The sequence below is a fragment of the Arachis ipaensis genome, chromosome B6, assembly GCF_059453495.1.
Source record: "Arachis ipaensis isolate K30076 ecotype BB chromosome B6, ASM5945349v1, whole genome shotgun sequence".
NCBI lineage: Eukaryota > Viridiplantae > Streptophyta > Magnoliopsida > Fabales > Fabaceae > Arachis > Arachis ipaensis.
In genome coordinates, this window is record NC_142441.1 from 70221654 (window position 1) to 70241182 (window position 19529).

The window sequence follows — 19529 nt, forward strand, 5'->3', positions numbered from 1 at the left end:
ATCTTCATCCAATCCATTGACTACAACATATGGAAGATTATTGTGAGCGGTCCCAAGATCCCAACAAAAACAAGTGCTGATGGAGTGGTGACTCCAAAAGAAGAAGCTGAGTGGAATGAAGACGACAAGAAGAAGATGGAGCTGAATGCCAAAGCCATCAACCTTCTTCACTGTGCTATCAGTTTTGAAGAGTACCGAAAGGTGTCTAGATGCAAGACAGCCAAAGAAATCTGGAAAAAACTCCAGGTTACACACGAAGGTACTAAACAAGTCAAAGAAACGAGGATTGATATGCTGCGAAAAGAGTACGAGATGTTTAACATGAAGGATGGAGAAAGCATTGATGAAGCGTTTGAGAGATTCTCAATCATAATCAACAACCTTGATGCTATGGGTACAAACTATGCAGAACAAATCTTGGTGAGAAAACTCCTTAGAAGCCTCACAAAAGAATGGAAAACCACTGCCACTGTCCTAACCGAGAGCAACAACCTAAGCCCCATAACCTATGATGAGCTGAGAGAAAAACTTCTTGCCTATGAAACCACACACATAAACACAGACTCAAAGAAAAAGAGAATAGCCCTCAAGTCAAAAATAGAACCAAAAGAGAGTGAGTCTAATGATGGTATTTCAGATGATGAGCTTATGTTTTTTGCTAGGAGATTTAGAAGGATGATGAAGAACAAGGGCAAATACAAGGGTTCAATCTCAAAGGAACACAAGATGGACTTGAGCAAAGTTACGTGTCATCATTGCAAGGAGGCTGGACACTTCAAGCTAAACTGTCCAAAGCTCAAAAAGGATGACAAAGGAAAGAAGGAAAGGAAGAGAGTGCTCATGGCAGCTTGGGAGGATCTCGAGAACGACTCCAATGAGGAAGAAGAATCTGAAGGTGAAGACAAAGACTGTTTCATGGCTGGAAACAATAATTTTGATGAGGTAAATTACTTTGATTTGTCTATGGAAGATTTACATGCTATTATTGATGATCTCACCTTGAACACCTCAAAACTGCTTAACAAATACAATGAGTGCAGATCTGAAAAAGATGTGTTAAGAGGTGAAAATAATTTTTTAAAAGAAAAAGTGAAGCAAACAGAATGTGCATTGGACATTATTGAAGAAAACACATTTCTAAAATCTGAACTTGAAAAGTTAAAAGGAAAGCACATTGTGGATCCTTCTCATGAGTTAATTGCTAAAAATAAAAGATTAAATGACATGATTAAAAGACTGAATGGTGACTTAGCAAAATTTGCTCAAAGTTCTAGTAACTTGGACAAATTGCTTGCAAGCCAAAGACCATTATTTGAAAAATCTGGTTTATGTTACATAGCCAAGGAAGATGCAGTTTCCAATGTTTCCTCTATAAAGTTTGTGGCTTCTTCATCAAATACCAAATCCATACCAAACAAATCTGGTATTGGATATGTTCCAACATTTGAAGAAAAATTTGATGAAGTATACACAAGTGAAACTGAGCCTTCACCAAGAACCGAACCGAGTCCAAACAGCCCAGGTTTGGGATACATTTCGAAAAATGAGGTTGCTTTCAAGAAACCACCATTTTACAACAAAACCTCATATTCGAAAAGTCCAAATGTTCAAAAAAATTCTGGTGAAAATATTTTTGCAAAGAGGAATAATTTTAATAAAAATCAGTTTGTCAAAAGAAATGCATCTCTTCTAAAAACCAGAAAATTTCAATCCTTTAATCATTTCAAGCAAAATAACTCACCTCAATTTCAGCGACACACATCAGAAAATCATTGTGTTAATTGTAAAAAATTTGGTCACTCATATGCACAATGTTTCATTGAAAAGAGAGTTGTGGGAAACCAAATTTATAATGTTGTTTGTGATTTCAATGCACTTGGGCAACCAAGATGGATTAACTTCAAAGGATCAAAATTAATTTGGATACCTAAGGCTACTTGAAACTCTTCATGCAGATTTGCCTAGCATCCAAGAACAAAAAGGACATGTGGTACATGGATAGTGGATGCTCAAGGCACATGACTGGAAGGTCAACTTACTTCATCAAACTAAACAAGTATGATGGAGATTTTGTGACCTTTGGAGATGATGGTAAAGGTAAAATTATTGCTGTTGGAAAAGTAGGTAATGAACAATCTACTTTCATTGATGATGTACTTTTGGTATGTGGTTTGAAGCACAATCTTTTGAGTATAAGTCAGCTGTGTGATTTAAGATATTTAGTGACTTTCAAAAGACTTGAATACTGTTTTGTTAATGAGAAAACAAATGAAGTACTTTTTGTTGCCAAGCGTTTTAATAATGTGTATGGACTTACTCTTGATGAACTAAAGGATCAAAACGTAGCTTGTTTTCATTCTAAAGAATCTGAAAAGTGGTTATGGCACAAGAGATTGGGCCATGCAAGTATGTTTCAAATAAACAAACTTGTGAAGAAAGAATTTGTAAGAGGTCTTCCATTGATAAAATTTGACAAAGACATCAATTGTGATGCTTTCCAAATGAGAAAAAAAACTAAAAGTTCCTTTAAACCAAAGGAAGACATCTCCACTAAAAGACCACTTGAATTGCTACACATTGATTTATTTGGTCCAACAAGAACTCAAAGCCTAGGTGGTAAACATTATAGTTTAGTGATTATGGATGACTATACTAGGTTTGGTTGGGTTTTATTTCTTGCACACAAAAATGAAGCCTTTTCGGTCTTTGAACCTTTTTTCAAGAAAATTCAAAATGAAAAGGATTTAAAAATCTCTTCTATAAGAAGTGATCATGGAACTGAATTTGAAAACAATTTATTTGAATCCTTTTGTGAGGAATTTGGAATATCTCACAACTTCTCTTGTCCAAGAGCACCACAACAAAATGGTGTGGTAGAAAGAAGAAATAGAAGCATACAAAAAATGACAAGAGCTATGCTTTGTGAGAGTAATGTTCCAAAATTCCTTTGGGCTGAAGCGGTTAACACAGCTTGTCACATTTTGAATAGAACAATCATAAGAAAATTTTTTAAGAAAACTCCTTATGAACTTTGGAAAGGTTACCCACCAAACTTAGACTACTTGCACATCTTTGGATGCAAATGTTTTGTTTTAAATAACAAGGATAATTTGGGTAAATTTGATCCAAAGGCGTATGAGTGTTTGTTTGTAGGATATTCCACAACTAGTAAAGCATATAGAGTTTATCATCATGATGCTAGGATTATTGAGGAATCCATACATGTTACATTTTGTGATACTAACTTGGTGCAAAGTATTTTGGAAGATTGTGATGCAGAAAATCAAGCTCAAAAGGATGATGAAACTGTGCAAAATCAAGAAAATGGAAATTCTGTTCAAACTGAACCAGAAACTACAGTAGCTGAAAATTCAAGAGACAATTCCATTTTGTCTCATGAATCTGAAGGAAATCCTGAAGCCAGCAGCACCCAGAATCCTTTGGTGACTGAAACTGCCTCCAAGTCCACCAGACATCGTGAATGGAGATTCTTGAAGAATTATCCTGAGGAATTTGTCATTGGAGATGTCTCTCATGGAGTTAGAACTCGGTCCTCAACAAGAAAAGAAAATGAAGGAACAAACATTGCCCTTCTCTCACAAATGGAGCCTCAAAATGTCAAAGAAGCCCTTAGTGACCCTTCTTGGGTTAAAGCAATGGAGGATGAGCTTCTTGAGTTTGAGAAGAATCAAGTGTGGACTTTGGTTCCAAGGCCAAGTGGAAAGAAAGTGACCGGCACCAAGTGGATATTTCGGAACAAGTTAGGAGAAGATGGAAGCATTCAAGAAACAAGGGAAGGCTGGTGGCACAAGGATATGACCAAGAAGAAAGAATAGACTTTGATGAATCCTTTGCCTCTGTTGCCCGAATGGAAGCAATAAGACTTCTCTTAGCTTATGCTGCATTTTATGGTTTTAAATTATATCAAATGGATGTGAAATGTGCATTTTTGAATGGTGTGATAGATAGAGAAGTGTATGTGGAGCAACCACCTGATTTTGAAAATAAAGAGCATTCTAATCATGTTTTCGAACTATCTAAAGCTCTCTATGGTTTAAGACAAGCTCCTAGAGCTTGGTATGAGAGACTTAGCTCTTTTCTTTTGAAAAATAGTTTTCAAAGAGGCACCACAGACACAACTCTATTCATCAAGAATTCTAATGATTCTTTTATTCTAGTCCAAATATATGTTGATGACATTATTTTTGGATCAGCCAATGAATCCCTTTGTTCTAAATTTGGAAAACTCATGACAAGTGAATTTGACATGAGTATGATGGGTGAACTTAATTTTTTCCTTGGGCTACAAACTAAACAAACTGAAAATGGTATTTTCATTCATCAAGAGAAGTATGCCAAGGAATTGGTTAAGAAATTTGGTATGAAAAATGCCAAACCCATGGGGACTCCCATGTACCCTAATTCAAAATTAGATAAGGGAGAAACTGAGAAAGATGTAGATGAGACTAGGTATAGAGGAATGATTGGTTCTCTTATGTACTTAACTTCCTCTAGATCCGATATTGTGCAAAGTGTTGGATTGTGTTCAAGGTTCCAATCCAAACCTAAAGAGTCACATCTTTCTGCAGTTAAGAGGATCATTAGATATGTTCATGGCACATCTAACTTTGATCTTTGGTATCCTAAGATTGATGATTTTTCTGCAGTTGATTATTGTGATGCAGATTTTGCTGGTGATAGAGTTGATAGAAGGAGCACTTCGGGCTTATGCTGCTTCCTTGGAAGGTCCTTGAATGTTTGGTCAAGTAAGAAGTAGCCAACAGTGGCTTTATCCACTGCAGAGGCTGAGTATATAGCTGCTTCTTCTTGCTGTTCTCAGCTTATGTGGTTAAAAACACAGTTTGCCGATTACAAATTAAATGCTGAAAATATTCCCTTGCTGTGTGATAACATGAGTGCCATTAATATTTCTAAAAATCCAGTTTTGCACTCTAGGACTAAACATATTGAAGTGAAATTTCACTCAATAAGAGAACGTGTCCAAAAGGGGGATATTAGCATTAAATTTGTTAAATTGGAGGAGCAATTAGCAGATATTTTCACAAAACCACTTGCTGAGGACAGATTCGGCATGCTTAGGACTAGCCTAGGAATTTTAAACTATGATTCATTGTTTGAAAATTGCTAATGTGTTTTCTTGAGCTTTTTGTCTTATAAACAGGTATGAGAAAATTCTGGGCAAATGAAGAACCTTCTCTTTAAACTGCATTCTCTAGCCTTATTGCACGTGCTGAATCATCTGGGCCTATCTTAAATATTCAGATTCTGTGTGGTCCATACATGTTTCCTTAAAATGAACCAACTCTGGGCTTAAATGAGTGCTACATCATACATGTGTTTCATTTTATTTTAATTTGTTCTTTTTGTCCTTTAGTAAAAAGTTTTCATATTTAAAATTACTTTCTGTTTTAATTTTTTAATAAGATTAAATCACTTTTCTTTGTGATGTCAAGTCTTTTTGGTTGATTTACCAAATCTGAAAAAGAAAGATTTTTCTTTTGATTGAAACATTGGAATTTTTGGACTGGAATCATCTTTTTAACATCAAAAAGCCAATGCACCCACCTTTGGTCAAAGAGTTTTATGCTAATATGATTTACCATGAGGACAGTGTTCTTTCTTATGTCAAGGGGCGACACATTGTGTTAAATTATGAAACAATCAGTGATTCATTGAAATACATTGATATTGGGGCTTGTGCATTTACTTCGGGTAAGTGGGATGAAGGAGTTGGTATTTCTTTCAATGATGCTTTGACTCATGTTTGTGAACATGTTTCCCTGATTAATGGCATTACACCCACTCACAAAGCCCTAGGATATGAACATGCTCAATTGCACCGAATTGTCAACCACATCATTCTTTCTCAAAGTGGTTCATATCAAAGGGTCTCTTATACTAACACTCTTGTTTTGTATGCCCTTCTCACTAAAATAGAAATCTTTTTCTTATTTGATGGTAAGATACATGTTTAATTTTGTTATAAGTGAGAAAGATAAAGCTCTTCCTTATGGCATATTCTTAACTTGCATTTTTGAACACTTTGGTGTTGTTTTGTCTAAAGAGTCATATGAGAATAGACACTCTTATCTAAAGGAAGGTGGTTCAGTGAAACAACAAGAGACCCACTCGTTCTGAAAGGCCGGTTCTTGATAATGATGATCGTGATTTCATTCCTGAGGAATCTCCTCCTCCATCCTCCACGGGAACTTCGGCCTTCACTAGATACAAAACTGTTCTATATGAAGTTTTTTTAAGGATGTGGTGCAGGAATTTGTTTCTCAGTCAAACCATTTGTTTGCTAGGAGTAAGGAGTAAAGAAAACTAGCCACCAAGCATGAAAACTTCCTCAGAAAATCTAGAGATAGAGTGGCTGTATGAGTATGAGTAGCATGATTGTGAATTTTGATTGCTGCTGAATTTTTATTGTGAATCTTGATTGCTGCTACTATGATAATTTTAAATAAGTTGTTGTCATGTGAATTTTGAATGTGCTGTCATATGATTTCTGAAAGTGAATTTCAGTTATGAATCTGCCTTACATGATAAGCTGCTATGTCTTACTAAGTTTTGGACACCAAAACTTGTATTGATCATTGCTGTTTTACTGTGTCTGTTTGTTCCACCCTTAATGACAAAAGGGGGAGTAGTGCATAACGAAGAATTTGAAATTTTGAAATTTTGCTGTGATTTTGAAATTTTGCTGCTGCTGTGTTTTGTTTGGCATGAGAATGTGAATTTGCTTTACATGATTTATTGCTCTGCTTTGCCATTGCTAGTCGTGATGCTTTGTATTGCTAAGTTCTTGAGCAATTTTGGGCTAGATATCTGGTATCATTGCTGATATATTTTGTTCAGTTTTGAGATATATATTGGTTGTTTGCACAATCCCTTGATTCAGGTCCATGAGAAGTTAAATTGTTTGAAAACCTTGCTGACTGCTTCATCCACAGTTAACATAGTGTATATAGTCTATTATTGTGTTTCCTATGAGTACATGCAAACAGGAAGGAAGAGAAGAGCACAAATCTAGGGGGAGCATTTCTTGAAAAAGAAAGGGGGAGCAACCCAAAAGCAAGTAACATTATTCAAAGGGAAGTTCCTTAACCTAAATCAAATTCATTTCTATTTGAGCATTGTTTCAATTATGTTTGTCATCAAGGGGGAGATTGTTGAGTTAAGAAATTAACTAAATTAATTAATGATGACAAACATAATTTATTGGGCAAATTAACTAATTAGTTTTAATTATTTTGGTTAAAGTGATGCAGGCCAAAAATTCAATATTCAGCTGTAGCCCAAAATTGAATGATAACAAAAACAAAGCTGGCGAGCTACAAACCAATAAAAGCCCAAAGAAAACAAAGCAAGGAACCAACGGGCTGAACTTGTTTCAAACCCGATCCAAGCCCGTATCCATCACTCCAAGTTGATCCCACCAAGCTTCTCATACAAGATTGAAGTCTTCACTCTCTCTTATTGCTTCGGTCAGCAACAAGACACAAGAAAGAGAGCTTCGTCCTTCCTACTCATTTCAATAGAGAAGAAAGAAAGAGAAAGCTTATTCAGAAAGCAAATGTCTAATCACCCACATCAATCCATATTAAACTAAGTCAGAAATTAAAAGGTGATTTATTTCCATTTGCATGCAACTTACTTTCTTCACTTCATCTCAAATCTTCTGCTTTACCATTTTTGGATAAATGGAAAAAGTGTTCTCTGATCTACACTGTTGTGAATCTATGGTCAAAAGTGTGTCTTGGGGACCAAGTTGGTTTTCAATGGCTGAGATAGGATTTTACCATTGGAAACATTTGTTTATGATGATCTAAGGCTTTCGGTCAAGCAAAAAGGGGTCTATTCTAGCATTCCATTTTTGGAGGTAAATGGAAGAAAGTGAAAGGATAGGTTGGTGTAGCACACAGCTCGAGGAGTGGACTCAGAGGAGAGCAACCAAGCAATATGCAAGGAGATAAAAGAAGATTTTTTGTTCATTCAGAGGCAAGGAGAGAAAACCAGTGTTCTTGAGGTGTATGTTCTGAGAAAAGGTCTTTGAAGAAGTTCATCTAACTGGACAGTGCTTCCTATGCATTCTGCCAGTATGAAGAACTGAATCTGAGATTTGCTAATCTGGTTTTTCACATAGCAAAGAGGCTGTTAATGAAGTCAATCTCCTTCATGTTTTACAGATTGTGATGTACTTTTCTATGTTTATCTTTCTGTAATTTCTTGTGAGAAAAGGCATTGTGAGAAAGCTCAAGTAAAAGCCATGAGTGGAAAAAGGCTGAGTAAAAAAAAAAGCCTAGAGTTATTTCAGATTTCTTTAGGTATATTTATGTCTTGTATCTTGTACCTGTGAGGTATCCCTTTCTTAATTGGGTTAGCACTAAGAGTGAAAAGTTAGGTATTAGCATAGCCAATATCAAGTTAGGGTAGAACTTGAATGTGAAATTGGTGTATGTAATACTTTTAACTATAGTGAAAATTCCTCCATTGTTGTGGAGGAGACTGGACGTAGGTTGCATAGCACAAGGCAACCGAACCAGGATACATGCTGGTGTTAGCTTTTCTCTTCTCTGCTGTGTTCTGTTTTCTGATATTCATGAGACAAAAATAAATTGTCTCATAAATTTCTGCTGCTGAGTACAAACAGAATCAGAATTGAAAGTTTGTTTAAAAAGGGTCATAACAGCAACTTAAATGGAAGGCATAGATTCAACCCCCTTCTCTAAGCCTTCCACGACCTTCAGGTTACCTAGCATAACCTATTTAAATTAGGTTATTGCTATGATATCTAAAAAATAGTATCTAACTTGTTAAAAAAAAGTAGAGAGAAACAATAATTTTTAGCCAACAATTCACAATAAATAGAAGGCAAAACATCTAAAACTAGAAATAATAAAAAATCCAAAATTCAAACCAACAAATTTAAGATTTAGTATTCAAAATTTATGTTTAGAATTTAGTGTTTAAAGTTAGAATTTAGGGTTTGGAGTTTAAAGTTTAGGGTTTAATATTTGAATTTAGAGAGGGTTTAGAATTTAGGGTTTAAGGTTTTAGATTTAGGATTTAAGATTTAGAATTTAGGATGACCAATAGTGGGTAGATGAAGGAGGTGGTTGTCGGCGATAGAGGTGGCCTGTAGCGACAGAGATGGTCTGCGGTGGTCCCTGGCTGGAGGTGATCGACAGTGGCAGTTATGGCAGGCACAGCAACAATAGTGATTGGTAGTTGAGATAATATTTTTGTGGTGATTGGTGAAATTGTGGTATTAAAAAAAAAGATAAAAGTAATTTCAAAAAAATTGTGACTGGGTATTGAACTTTTTTTTGTATTGGTTGATTTCTTTTTAGTTACTTAAGTCTATATAAGCGTATATAAACTGTGTTCTTTTTTCCCAAAGATAGTACTTACTCATTTAATAAAAAAGAATACCGAGTGGTCCTTCGTGGACAACCAATTAAAAATGTCGAAAATACTCAAAGAAACAATTATCATAATATAAAACAGAGTAAAAGTTCTAGTGTCTTCCTCTAGTAGCTGTGAATTCTTTAGCTAATAGAGCTTTTTCCCCTTAGATTCCACACTTGCCGAGAGTGGCCGCAGCTTAGCAGATAATGACTCATCGATTCCTCACGGTTGCATCTTGGGCACTTCGGTGAAACGTCTCTGATCCGAGAATAAAGCTTTTTTCTTACGAGTATTCCTCTATACAAGGCCTTCCTACAAAAATTTTCATCACTTTGGGTGGGCATTTCATTTTCCAGACTGAGCTCCACAATATTTTTTTCTAAAGTACTCTAGCAATGTTTTCACTAGAGGATGGAAGAATTAGTACCTAATTTTGTCACCTGAGCTCACCAAATAAGTACCCTTCTTCTCTTTACTCCATATGATTCTGTCTCTTCCTTCTCTGATTGGTGTATTCAAGATGGGTTGGGCTGTGTTTGTGTTAAAAGTATTTGTAATGAGTTTTGCATTTCAGGTTTCTTGTTCAGTCATTAGTTGTTTAATCCACACCACATTTTGTACTGCATTTTGACTCATAGACTCTAGTGTTGATGGGTGGTTTGCTATCCAATTCTCTTCCCAAATTTGTATATGGGACCCTGTACCTATCTACCAAAAAATTCCCTTCTCCAGAACCTTCTGACCCTCCAATAATCTTCTCCAAATCCAAGATGAGTTGGTACCAGTGCCAGCTTTAAGGAAGTATGAATAGGAAAAATATTGGCTCTTAAGCACTTTGTAAACTAGAGAGTCTGTGTTTGTAGTTAGCCTCCACTCCTGTTTTTCTAGTATCGCTAGATTGAAAGCCTTCAGGTCCTTGAAACCAAGGCCTTCCTCACTTTTACTTCTGCTGAGAGTATCCCATTTATCCAATACAATATGTTTTCTCTTGTTTTTGCCCCCACCAAAATTTCATCATCTGCCTTTGAATTTCTTCAATCAATGTTTCTAGTAGTTTAAAGCAACCAAGTGTATATATGGGATTGCTAAGCCAACTAATTTAATTAGTACTTTTTTATCACTGCTAAAAGCATCGTTCTCTTCCAGTGTAGCAACTTTTTAGAGACTTCGTCTTTAATGTAACTAAATGTTTCTTTCTTTGACCGGTGCATAAATACAGGAATTTCCATATATTTGTTTTGCATGCCAATGTGTGGGACCTGCAGCAGTGTAGAAAAGCTCGTCTCTCTATTCGGGAGGTGTATTTCGGCTGAAGAAAATAGAAGACTTGTTGAGGTTCACTTCTTGGCCGTTATGTCATTGTAAGTCTGTAGAATTCTCAATAGATTTTGACATGATAGTGCATCTGCTCTGAAAAATAAAATTGAGTCGTCTGCAAAAATAACAAATGACTGATGGAAGGGAATCTACTATTAATTTTTAGCCCAACAACTTAATTTTTTTGTTCTCCTCTGTGGAGCAGATGAGAGAGCCCCTATGCACATATGAGAAATAGATAGGGAGAAAGAGGATCTCCTTATCGGAGACCTCTTGATGGCCTAAAAAATCCACGTGGTTGACCATCCACAGTAACAGAGTAGGAAACAGTAGTGATGCATTCCTTAACCTAGTCAATCCTTCTATTGCAAAAACCCATTATTTGCATCATCTCTCATAGAAAATTCCATTTCACCCTATTGTATGCCTTACTCATGTCTAGTTTCAAAGCTAAGTCCCATCCCCCATACCTTCTATACTTCAAATAATGCATAAACTCATGTGTTATTAGAACATTATCACTAATGTGTCTCCCTTTTATAAAAGCACTCTGGTTTTCATTGATAATCTTATCGATGATGAATTGCTTTCTATGTACAAGAACTTTGGAAATAGTTTTATAAAAAACTGTACTTAGGCTAATTGGTCTCATATGGCTCATTGCATCTGCCCCTGGTATCTTTGAAATCAAGCAAATATGTGTGTGATTCAAAGCCTTAAGTATCTTATCCCTTACAAAGAAGCTTTTTATTGCTTTACATGTATCCTCCCTGATATCCTCCAAGAAAAATTGAAAAATTTTGTGGTGAAACCATCCTCTCCAGACGTTGAAAAAGCATTAATAGAGTATACTACCCTTTCAATTTCTTTGTCTACAATCAGACGTGTGAGAATTCGATTAATATGGTTAGTGATTTTCCTCTCCAAAGTCTTTAGTGCTTCAGTTGCAGCCTCAGGTATTTTAGAAGCACACAAGTTTTCCAAATAAATCTGTGCCTGTCCTGCTATACCCTCGGACGTGAAGTGAGCTTCTCCTGTTTCATCCTTTAGGTGCCCTAACCTATTTTTTCGAGTACTCGCTTGAGCTTTGGCATAGAAGAGCTTCGTATTTTGATCACCTCATCTCAACCACTGGATTCTGCCTTTTTCTTTCCAATATATTTCCTTATTAATGTATGCTTCGGATAACTCCTCCTCTAAAGACCGTAAGAAAACCCCATCAGCCATACCAGTCTTCTCTTTTTTAGCTTCAATTTTTCCTTCAAGTTCTAGGATCTGCCATTGGGAGTGGCAATTGCTATGAACCTGCCAATCCATGAATTTATGTCTCACTTTCTTTAACTTACTGAATAGAATAAAACATTGGTGAATTAACAACTATTTCCTTCCACGTCTCCCTAACTAACCTTATAGCCTCCACATTCTCACACTATCATTCCTAAAACCTAAACCTTCTCTTTGGCCTACTGTTATTCAAATCAAAGTTAACCAACAGTGGAAAGTGGTCGGATCTTTGATCTGACAAGTGCAAAACACTTGCATTTGGGAAGTTTAACTTCCACTCACCTGTAACCAAACATCTGCCAATTCTTTCTCTAATAAAGCATCCACCAAACTGTCTATTGTTCCATGTAAATTTTCTCCTTTCATAACCCAAATTCACTAACCTGCCTACATTAAGAAGATTGTTAAAACTCTCTATAGATGTGGTTAATTTCATCCTCCCTACTTGTTTCTCATGATAGGCTAAAATGGCATTGAAATCTCTAACCACTATATAGTACTGCCCTGCATCTTTAATTAAATTCAACAACTTTTCAAATTGAGCTTCTCGCATTCTTTCCTTACTAGGTAGGTGAACTGTAAAAACAGTACAAGTTTGAGTCCTATTCGGATCTGTCCAACTGAATTGAATGTAAAAATCCTCATGTTTGTCCACTGTTACTAGTGTATTAGTTTTCCATGCCAAAGATAAACCACTAGCCAATCCCTACGAATTTACACAATGGACATTATCGAACCCCACCTTCTTACATTGTCTCATAACGAACGAAGTATTGTTGATAGTTTCGCATAGAAATAATATTTTGAGAGAATGAGATTTACTAATCTCTTGTATATTGTGAACTATCAGGGATTTTTCCAAACCCCGACAGTTTCACGTCATCATCTTCATGGACCTTGGGGTGCCAATTCTGGGTTGGTGCCCTCCCTCATCATTATATCCTCCTCACTGCATCACTGTTTCTTGGTCCCAAATTCTTCTACTACCTCCATAGTTATCCTCTTCTCTCAACTCACATCCCTCTCCTTTCATCCATGCATCCTAGCTAATTTCTTATATGATTCTTCTTTTTTTTTACTCTAGTTCATTTGACTGGCCAAAACAGAAGAGATTATTTGTGCTCGGCACTACTTTTCCCACTGTCCTCTTGCTACTCTGCTCATTAAATGTAATTTTAACCACATCTTCAATTTCTGCGGAGTATTCGCGTTGTTCCTTACTACCCCAACTTGCTTTGTGGTTAGTTGTAGTTGATTTTCTTTAGGTTTTTTCATGTTGCATTTTGTACACTAAACTATGTTCCTCTCCCGCCTTATATTTTTTATTCTCCTGCATTATAATTTTTTCAAACTCCTTAACAAGCTAACTAGAATTGGCTTTTGAGAACCCTTCTTCAGAGACTCCTTTATTTTGGGCTTAATAAGATTGGTATTCTCTTTATCTGATACATACCATCTCCCAAACTTCTCAGTCTTCAACCATGTCCCCCATCCCTCCTCCAAACATTCATTCTCATCCTCATCTTCTACAAAGGAGCTGCATGTTCTTTTCTCATGTCCCAAATGTCCGCAGTAATGACAAAAATTACCGATTTTTTCATACTTGACCAACAATTCAATTACTTTTCTGTTTGGTTCTACAATTTTCAGCGATCTCTTCAATGGTTTTGTTACATCTAAGAGAATTTTCACCTTCAGCACCTTTACTTCTCTACCCTTCATCTCAAAAAAATCTACATCTTGTGCAACCCCCAAATTCTCTCTAATCTTCCTCCCTAACTATTAGTATCAACGTTCTAAAAATCGAACCGGATCGGACCAGACAGTCAAATCAGACCGAACAGTAAAACTGTCCAATCAAGAACTGCTAACTTATACGGTTTGATTTACAATCTAAAATTGCCTAGACAGAAACCGTTCTTGAACCATTGAACTGGATAAAAATCAGTTGATCGGATCGAACCAAAACCCAACCAGTTTTCAAAAAAACAAAAAAAAAACTCTCACCCTAAAAAAATGTACTCAACCCTCTCACCTTCAAAATACACACAGAGCTTAATTCAACTACCTAACACCATTTCATTGATATATTCTCTTCCGCGAACAACACTTGGGACTTCCTCCAGAGAAAAAAAGAACATAGAGAAATGTAGAAAATCATAAACGCAATAACGCATTAAAAGAAGGGAAAAGTGAAAAATGAAGAAGAAAATGCCAGCAGAACGATAGAGAAAGCAGCGGATCAAAGATGTACGGTGAATCCAGAATAGTCAGGCGTGATGACAATGATTTTGAGATTGAGGGACAATGGATGTGCAAAAAGGAGCACTGGAGCTTGTTACTTTGTTTTATCACTTTATTATGGCTTAGGATATTAATACCCTTACCTACTGATTGGATTATAAGGGATTCATAGGAAGTTATGAGTGATAATTAGGGTTCTATTTGAGTCAAATTCTACAATTTTTTTACCCTTCTTATGATGATTAGCTAGGATTACTCATGATGAAGTTCAGGTGCAACCTAATCTAAGTTAACTAAAGTAACACAATCTCAAGTGTTTAATAATTTTAATTTGAATTAAAATTTTATAAATTGTCAAAAAATTTTAGTCAAATAATTATAATTATAATATAACACTAATATAAAATTTTAATTTTAAAGATTATAATTTAAAATATTAATTAATATAATAAGAATATAATTTAATTATTTGTATTAATGTTTTTTTATGTTTATTTATTATTTTATATATTATTTTGTTATAATTCGATTATTTTGTATTATAAAAATATTATTTATACACCAAAATCAACCACCATATATATATATATATATATATATATATATATATATATATATATATATATATATATATAATTTAACTCATTTTTAATATATATTTTACTCTTGTAACAAATTTTAATGTACACTTAGTATAATTATTTATATTATATTTATTTATTATTTTATTATAAAACCGTTATTTTAGTTGAATTACAGTTAAACCGGTTAAACTAATAAACTAATAAATATCGATGATTAGTTCGATTTTCAAAACCTTAGTTAGTATATATATATAATGTTATTTGTACACCAAAATCAGCTACTAAAATTACTCATTAATATATTTGTGTATAAATACATGTGTGGTATAATATATTTTTAATATGTATTTGTATTCCAATATATAATTTATAATGGTGGCTCACTTTGGTGACTAATTTTAATGTACACGTAGCGTAGTCGTATATATATATATATATATATATATATATATATATATATATATATTCATTAAATTTGTTCCATTAAAATTGATTCTCAAGGTAAAACAATATGGTAACGAAAAGGTAGCTAAACATACTGTAAAATTTGTGTCACAATATTGCACAAAAATAATCTTTAGGTTTGGGCAAAATACGCATGTGTGAGAGACAGAGGTGTAATACGCTTGTATTGGCATACTGAGAGGAGAAAGAACAAATCTCTTGCAGCAATTTCAATACGACTCAAATTGCATCCAGGAATTTTTTAAAGATTTGAATTTTTTGAAGTTTGAATTTTACTTTAGAAAATAAAATATGATCTATCACTGTTTATTTCATAGGTGAAACAAAAAAAATATATAAAAAAAATATTTAATAGTAAGAAATCTAATTTTATCCTCTAAAATGAAAATCTAAAATTTAGAAGATTCAAATTTATTTTTTAATTGATCAAATCAGATCCATCAATTTTTATTTCAAAAAATTAAAATATCTTAAAAGTTTATAATACTAAAATCGAACCCAATAATTCTCTTTTTTAAGAGTAGAAATTTTAAAAACATAAAATTGTACTTAACATTTTTTTTTCAAAAAAAAAAAATCTCATAAATAGATATCAAACCCAGCAATTTCTTATTTTGTTAAATGATCTCCATATCTTGAGAAAAACACAAAAATACCAATATCCATAAAATATATTTTAGCTCGATATTAAAATTTTTTAATCCAATATTTAATGTAGATATATATAAATAACGAATAGTTGGCTAAAAATAATGTATTTATAAATAATAGATTCTAACCTTATTTTTGAACAATATTTTGGCGTCGTTAGGATTTATGACATCTAGAGAGATAATTGAACTTGCATTCACATCCATCTGGTTCAATACTCGTTTTGCCTCAGAAATTAGCAAAACCTTGCATCCTTTTTTATTCTCTTGTGATGCTTTCCCTGCTTTACTAGAACCACTAGAGGTGTCTTTAATTTGTTTCTCTGTTTTCGTCTTGTTAGCTACAAAAATATGGATATTAGTATTGAATACAATGCAAAACAGTATATGTATAATATATAAATATGATAATAAAAAGTTGCTTATAAATTTAAGAAATTTAAGGTATTATCTAATATAAATATATATATGATATGCGTATGGAAATAAAAATTAAAATATTTGTGCATTATAATTTGTTACCATCTATTCCTGACTTTAATCTTGTCAAATTTTGTCTATCACCAACAAAATTTTTTGTCTCTGCCAAATTTTGTTTATCACCAACAAAATTTTCTGTCTCTGCCTTAGTTAAAGCTGCTCCAGAGGGATTAGAAGATCTTATTCCTTGTTTGAGAACGAGATTCTTTTTGTCATCTTCACCCTGTGATGGAATTCCCAACATATCCAAGTCCACTTTTGTATACATATCATCAAGGATTATAAGAGTGTCTTTTTCTTTCTTCAATTTCTCTCTTATGCGAATAGCTCTTGCATACTCACCTACGTTATAAAAGTATCATAGATATAAAACACAAATACAACAGAAAACTATTTTTTAAAAAAGAAAAAAAAAAGAAAAATCAACCCCAACAATGCCATCAGACCTATTTAGGGCCACTTTTCTCTTAAGGCATAGCCATCGAAGATAAAGATTAAGGAGATAAATATTTATATAAAAATATTTTTTATGTTAAGATAATATTTAAAAATTATTAAATAATATGATATATTTCACTAAATTATTTAATGTAATATGTGTTAATATATCAATATTTTTCATACATAAAAATACTTTTATGAGTAATGACTATAATATTAATCTAACAAAAATACTACTATATACATACAAAAAATAGTATTAAGTTAGTTACTATATATTTGTGTATAAATAAATATTTTATTTAAATTATTTTTAATATATTTTTATATTTTAACACACATTTTATATAACTAAATGATTAATTTAATGAATAATTTTTTTCCATGCAGTTTGATTGTGCAAGAATTATCAAGTTTAACAATATTCTAGATATTATGTTTGTAGATTTGTCCCAAATACTTACTCCAATATTTTTACGAAACTAGTAGTATTTGATCGATCTCTCTCTATATATGTGTATTATTGATGACTGGTATAATAATATTTTAAATAGTATATTATTTAAGTGAATTAGAAAAAAATAAAAAAAAAGTCTAAAAAACGTTTATTAATTAATGGAAGTAGAGGTAAACCACCAAAGAGCAAAGAACATTACAAATAAAATGCGAGGAAGGTTAGGGGAAGCAACTTTTGTGATTTATAGCCATTAATAATATTTTTAATGGTGTGAGATTTTATCCAACAATGTAAAATTACTCATTTTTTTTTAATTATATATTAGTCAAAATTTAATAAAATTACTTATCCTAGACTTTTTCATAAAAATGCTACTCAAACAACCACCGAAAATTCACTGTCTCTTTTTTTTGTTTGAGCAGTTTTGAAAATATAGTTGTTTGCATTTATTATAGGTATAAAATATAGATAGATAGATAGACACTCACTCTCCTCTTGCAATGTTATTCCGAGCATGTCAGCAATCTGTCCTTGAATTTTTCTGATGTCTGGATTTTTGCCCACATTTGCCATAATGACCATATCAAATAACTTAGGTTCTCGATTTTGAAGTGTGTTAATAGCTTTTATGACCAAAGTAGTCTTTCCCATACCAGCTAGGCCGTGAACACCAACCATTGTAGCACTCGAATCTTCCAAGGCTTTTTTAACATCTTCCATATTTTGTTTTCTTGAATCAAGCTCTTCATATTCAACAGAAGGAAGCGCATAACCCATTGAAGAAGGCGGGCCCTGCCAACGAGATATACTATCATGCTTCTCATTTTGCAATTCTTCAACCCTTTCTTTGATATCTTCTGCTTTTTTGCTGCGATGATATCTTATGTCTAGATTTTGAAATGGAAAAGCAAGTGCATATCCTTCATTTTTATCATGTTCTTCTTTAAATTTTTCATATTTAGCAACAATTGCATCCACACGAGCCAACCATTCTACAACATTATCATATATAGCTCTCCCATACCGTCCTTCATCTTCTTCGGCTTTATCACGCACCCCATCTCTATCATTCTTGAGAGCCTCTACAGCTTTGCTTACATTGTCAAATCTTTTCTCGTAATCCCACACGTAGCCTAGTTGCGTTGTTAAGAAAGTAGATACTGCATCGAATGCACGTTCTTGCAAAAAGTCAGGTACAAAGGGGATCGACATGCTTTTATTTCATCCTTGGTATCCTTTAATTTTGCTACATCTTCATGCTACACATGATGTAGAACTCAATGAGAAATTGAAAATGTATAAATGATGAAATATAAAAATACTCCCCTGATTTATAATATCCGTTTTATTTTTATTCTTTAAAGTTTTAACATTTTTATTTCTAATCATAGTTCTTCTGTTTCTTTTTTTTTTTTATGTAAATTTACCCATAATGATGATATAATTTTGAGAGAGAGATCGAATAAGTGTCCTATTAATTAATTGTATTAAAACATTTTATTTTTTCTCTTATTACATTTTAATTTTTTATATTTTTAATTAAAACTTTTTTATTTTATAATCTTTAAAATATGGCTTAACATGATATATAAACCCAATAAAGATACAAGAATCTGAAGAAAGTAGATAATGAAATGAGAGACAAACCTCCACTTCAAACATGATGTATCATGTTGCGATTAGTCCTTAACCAGAACAAAGACAGCAAACAACCATAACAGAAATTAGAAGCCCTGACTGGTCAATTCAAAGAAGCTTTTTTGTGTTTTTTTTTTTTTTTTTTTTTTTCGTGAGAATTGGGTTTATAAAAAAGACGTGAAAATAGTAATGTGTTGCATGCAAGACCAGAAAGAAAAGAAAAGAAAAAGAAAAAGAAAGAGAAGTGAAGTGAAAAGACAAAGACAATAGAGACTTCTTTCAATCACTTGAAAGAATTAAGATCTTTAATTTTCATAAAAAGTATCACAGGTCATTGAAATTATATAGCATTTTTTTAACGAAAAACAAGGTCTTGATCTTAATTAATATTATATAGCATTATTTATTTTTTTATAGTTTGTTGACTTTGTTCACATGACGAAAAACAGAGTCTTGATTTTAATGAATATTATATAGCATTATTTATTTTTTTTACAGTTTGTTCACATGACGAAAGCGGAAAAACAGGATCTTGAT

The 19529-nt window shown here is 33.3% G+C and overlaps 1 protein-coding gene across 1 annotated transcript in view; it reads right to left on the bottom strand.

Annotated features, from left to right (window-relative positions):
* LOC148561272 (uncharacterized) overlaps positions 1-19086 on the bottom strand; it is a 38574-nt gene extending 19488 nt beyond the window's left edge. The window contains exons 1-4 of the mRNA XM_088489782.1: positions 19002-19086; positions 17843-18613; positions 16499-16798; positions 16106-16317 (exon numbers count right to left, since the gene is read on the bottom strand). Coding sequence (XP_088345908.1) covers positions 16106-16317; positions 16499-16798; positions 17843-18566 — 1236 coding nt within the window. The 5' untranslated portion in view covers positions 18567-18613; positions 19002-19086. The remainder of the gene's footprint in view (positions 1-16105; positions 16318-16498; positions 16799-17842; positions 18614-19001) is intronic.
* Between the last annotated feature and the right edge of the window lie 443 nt (positions 19087-19529).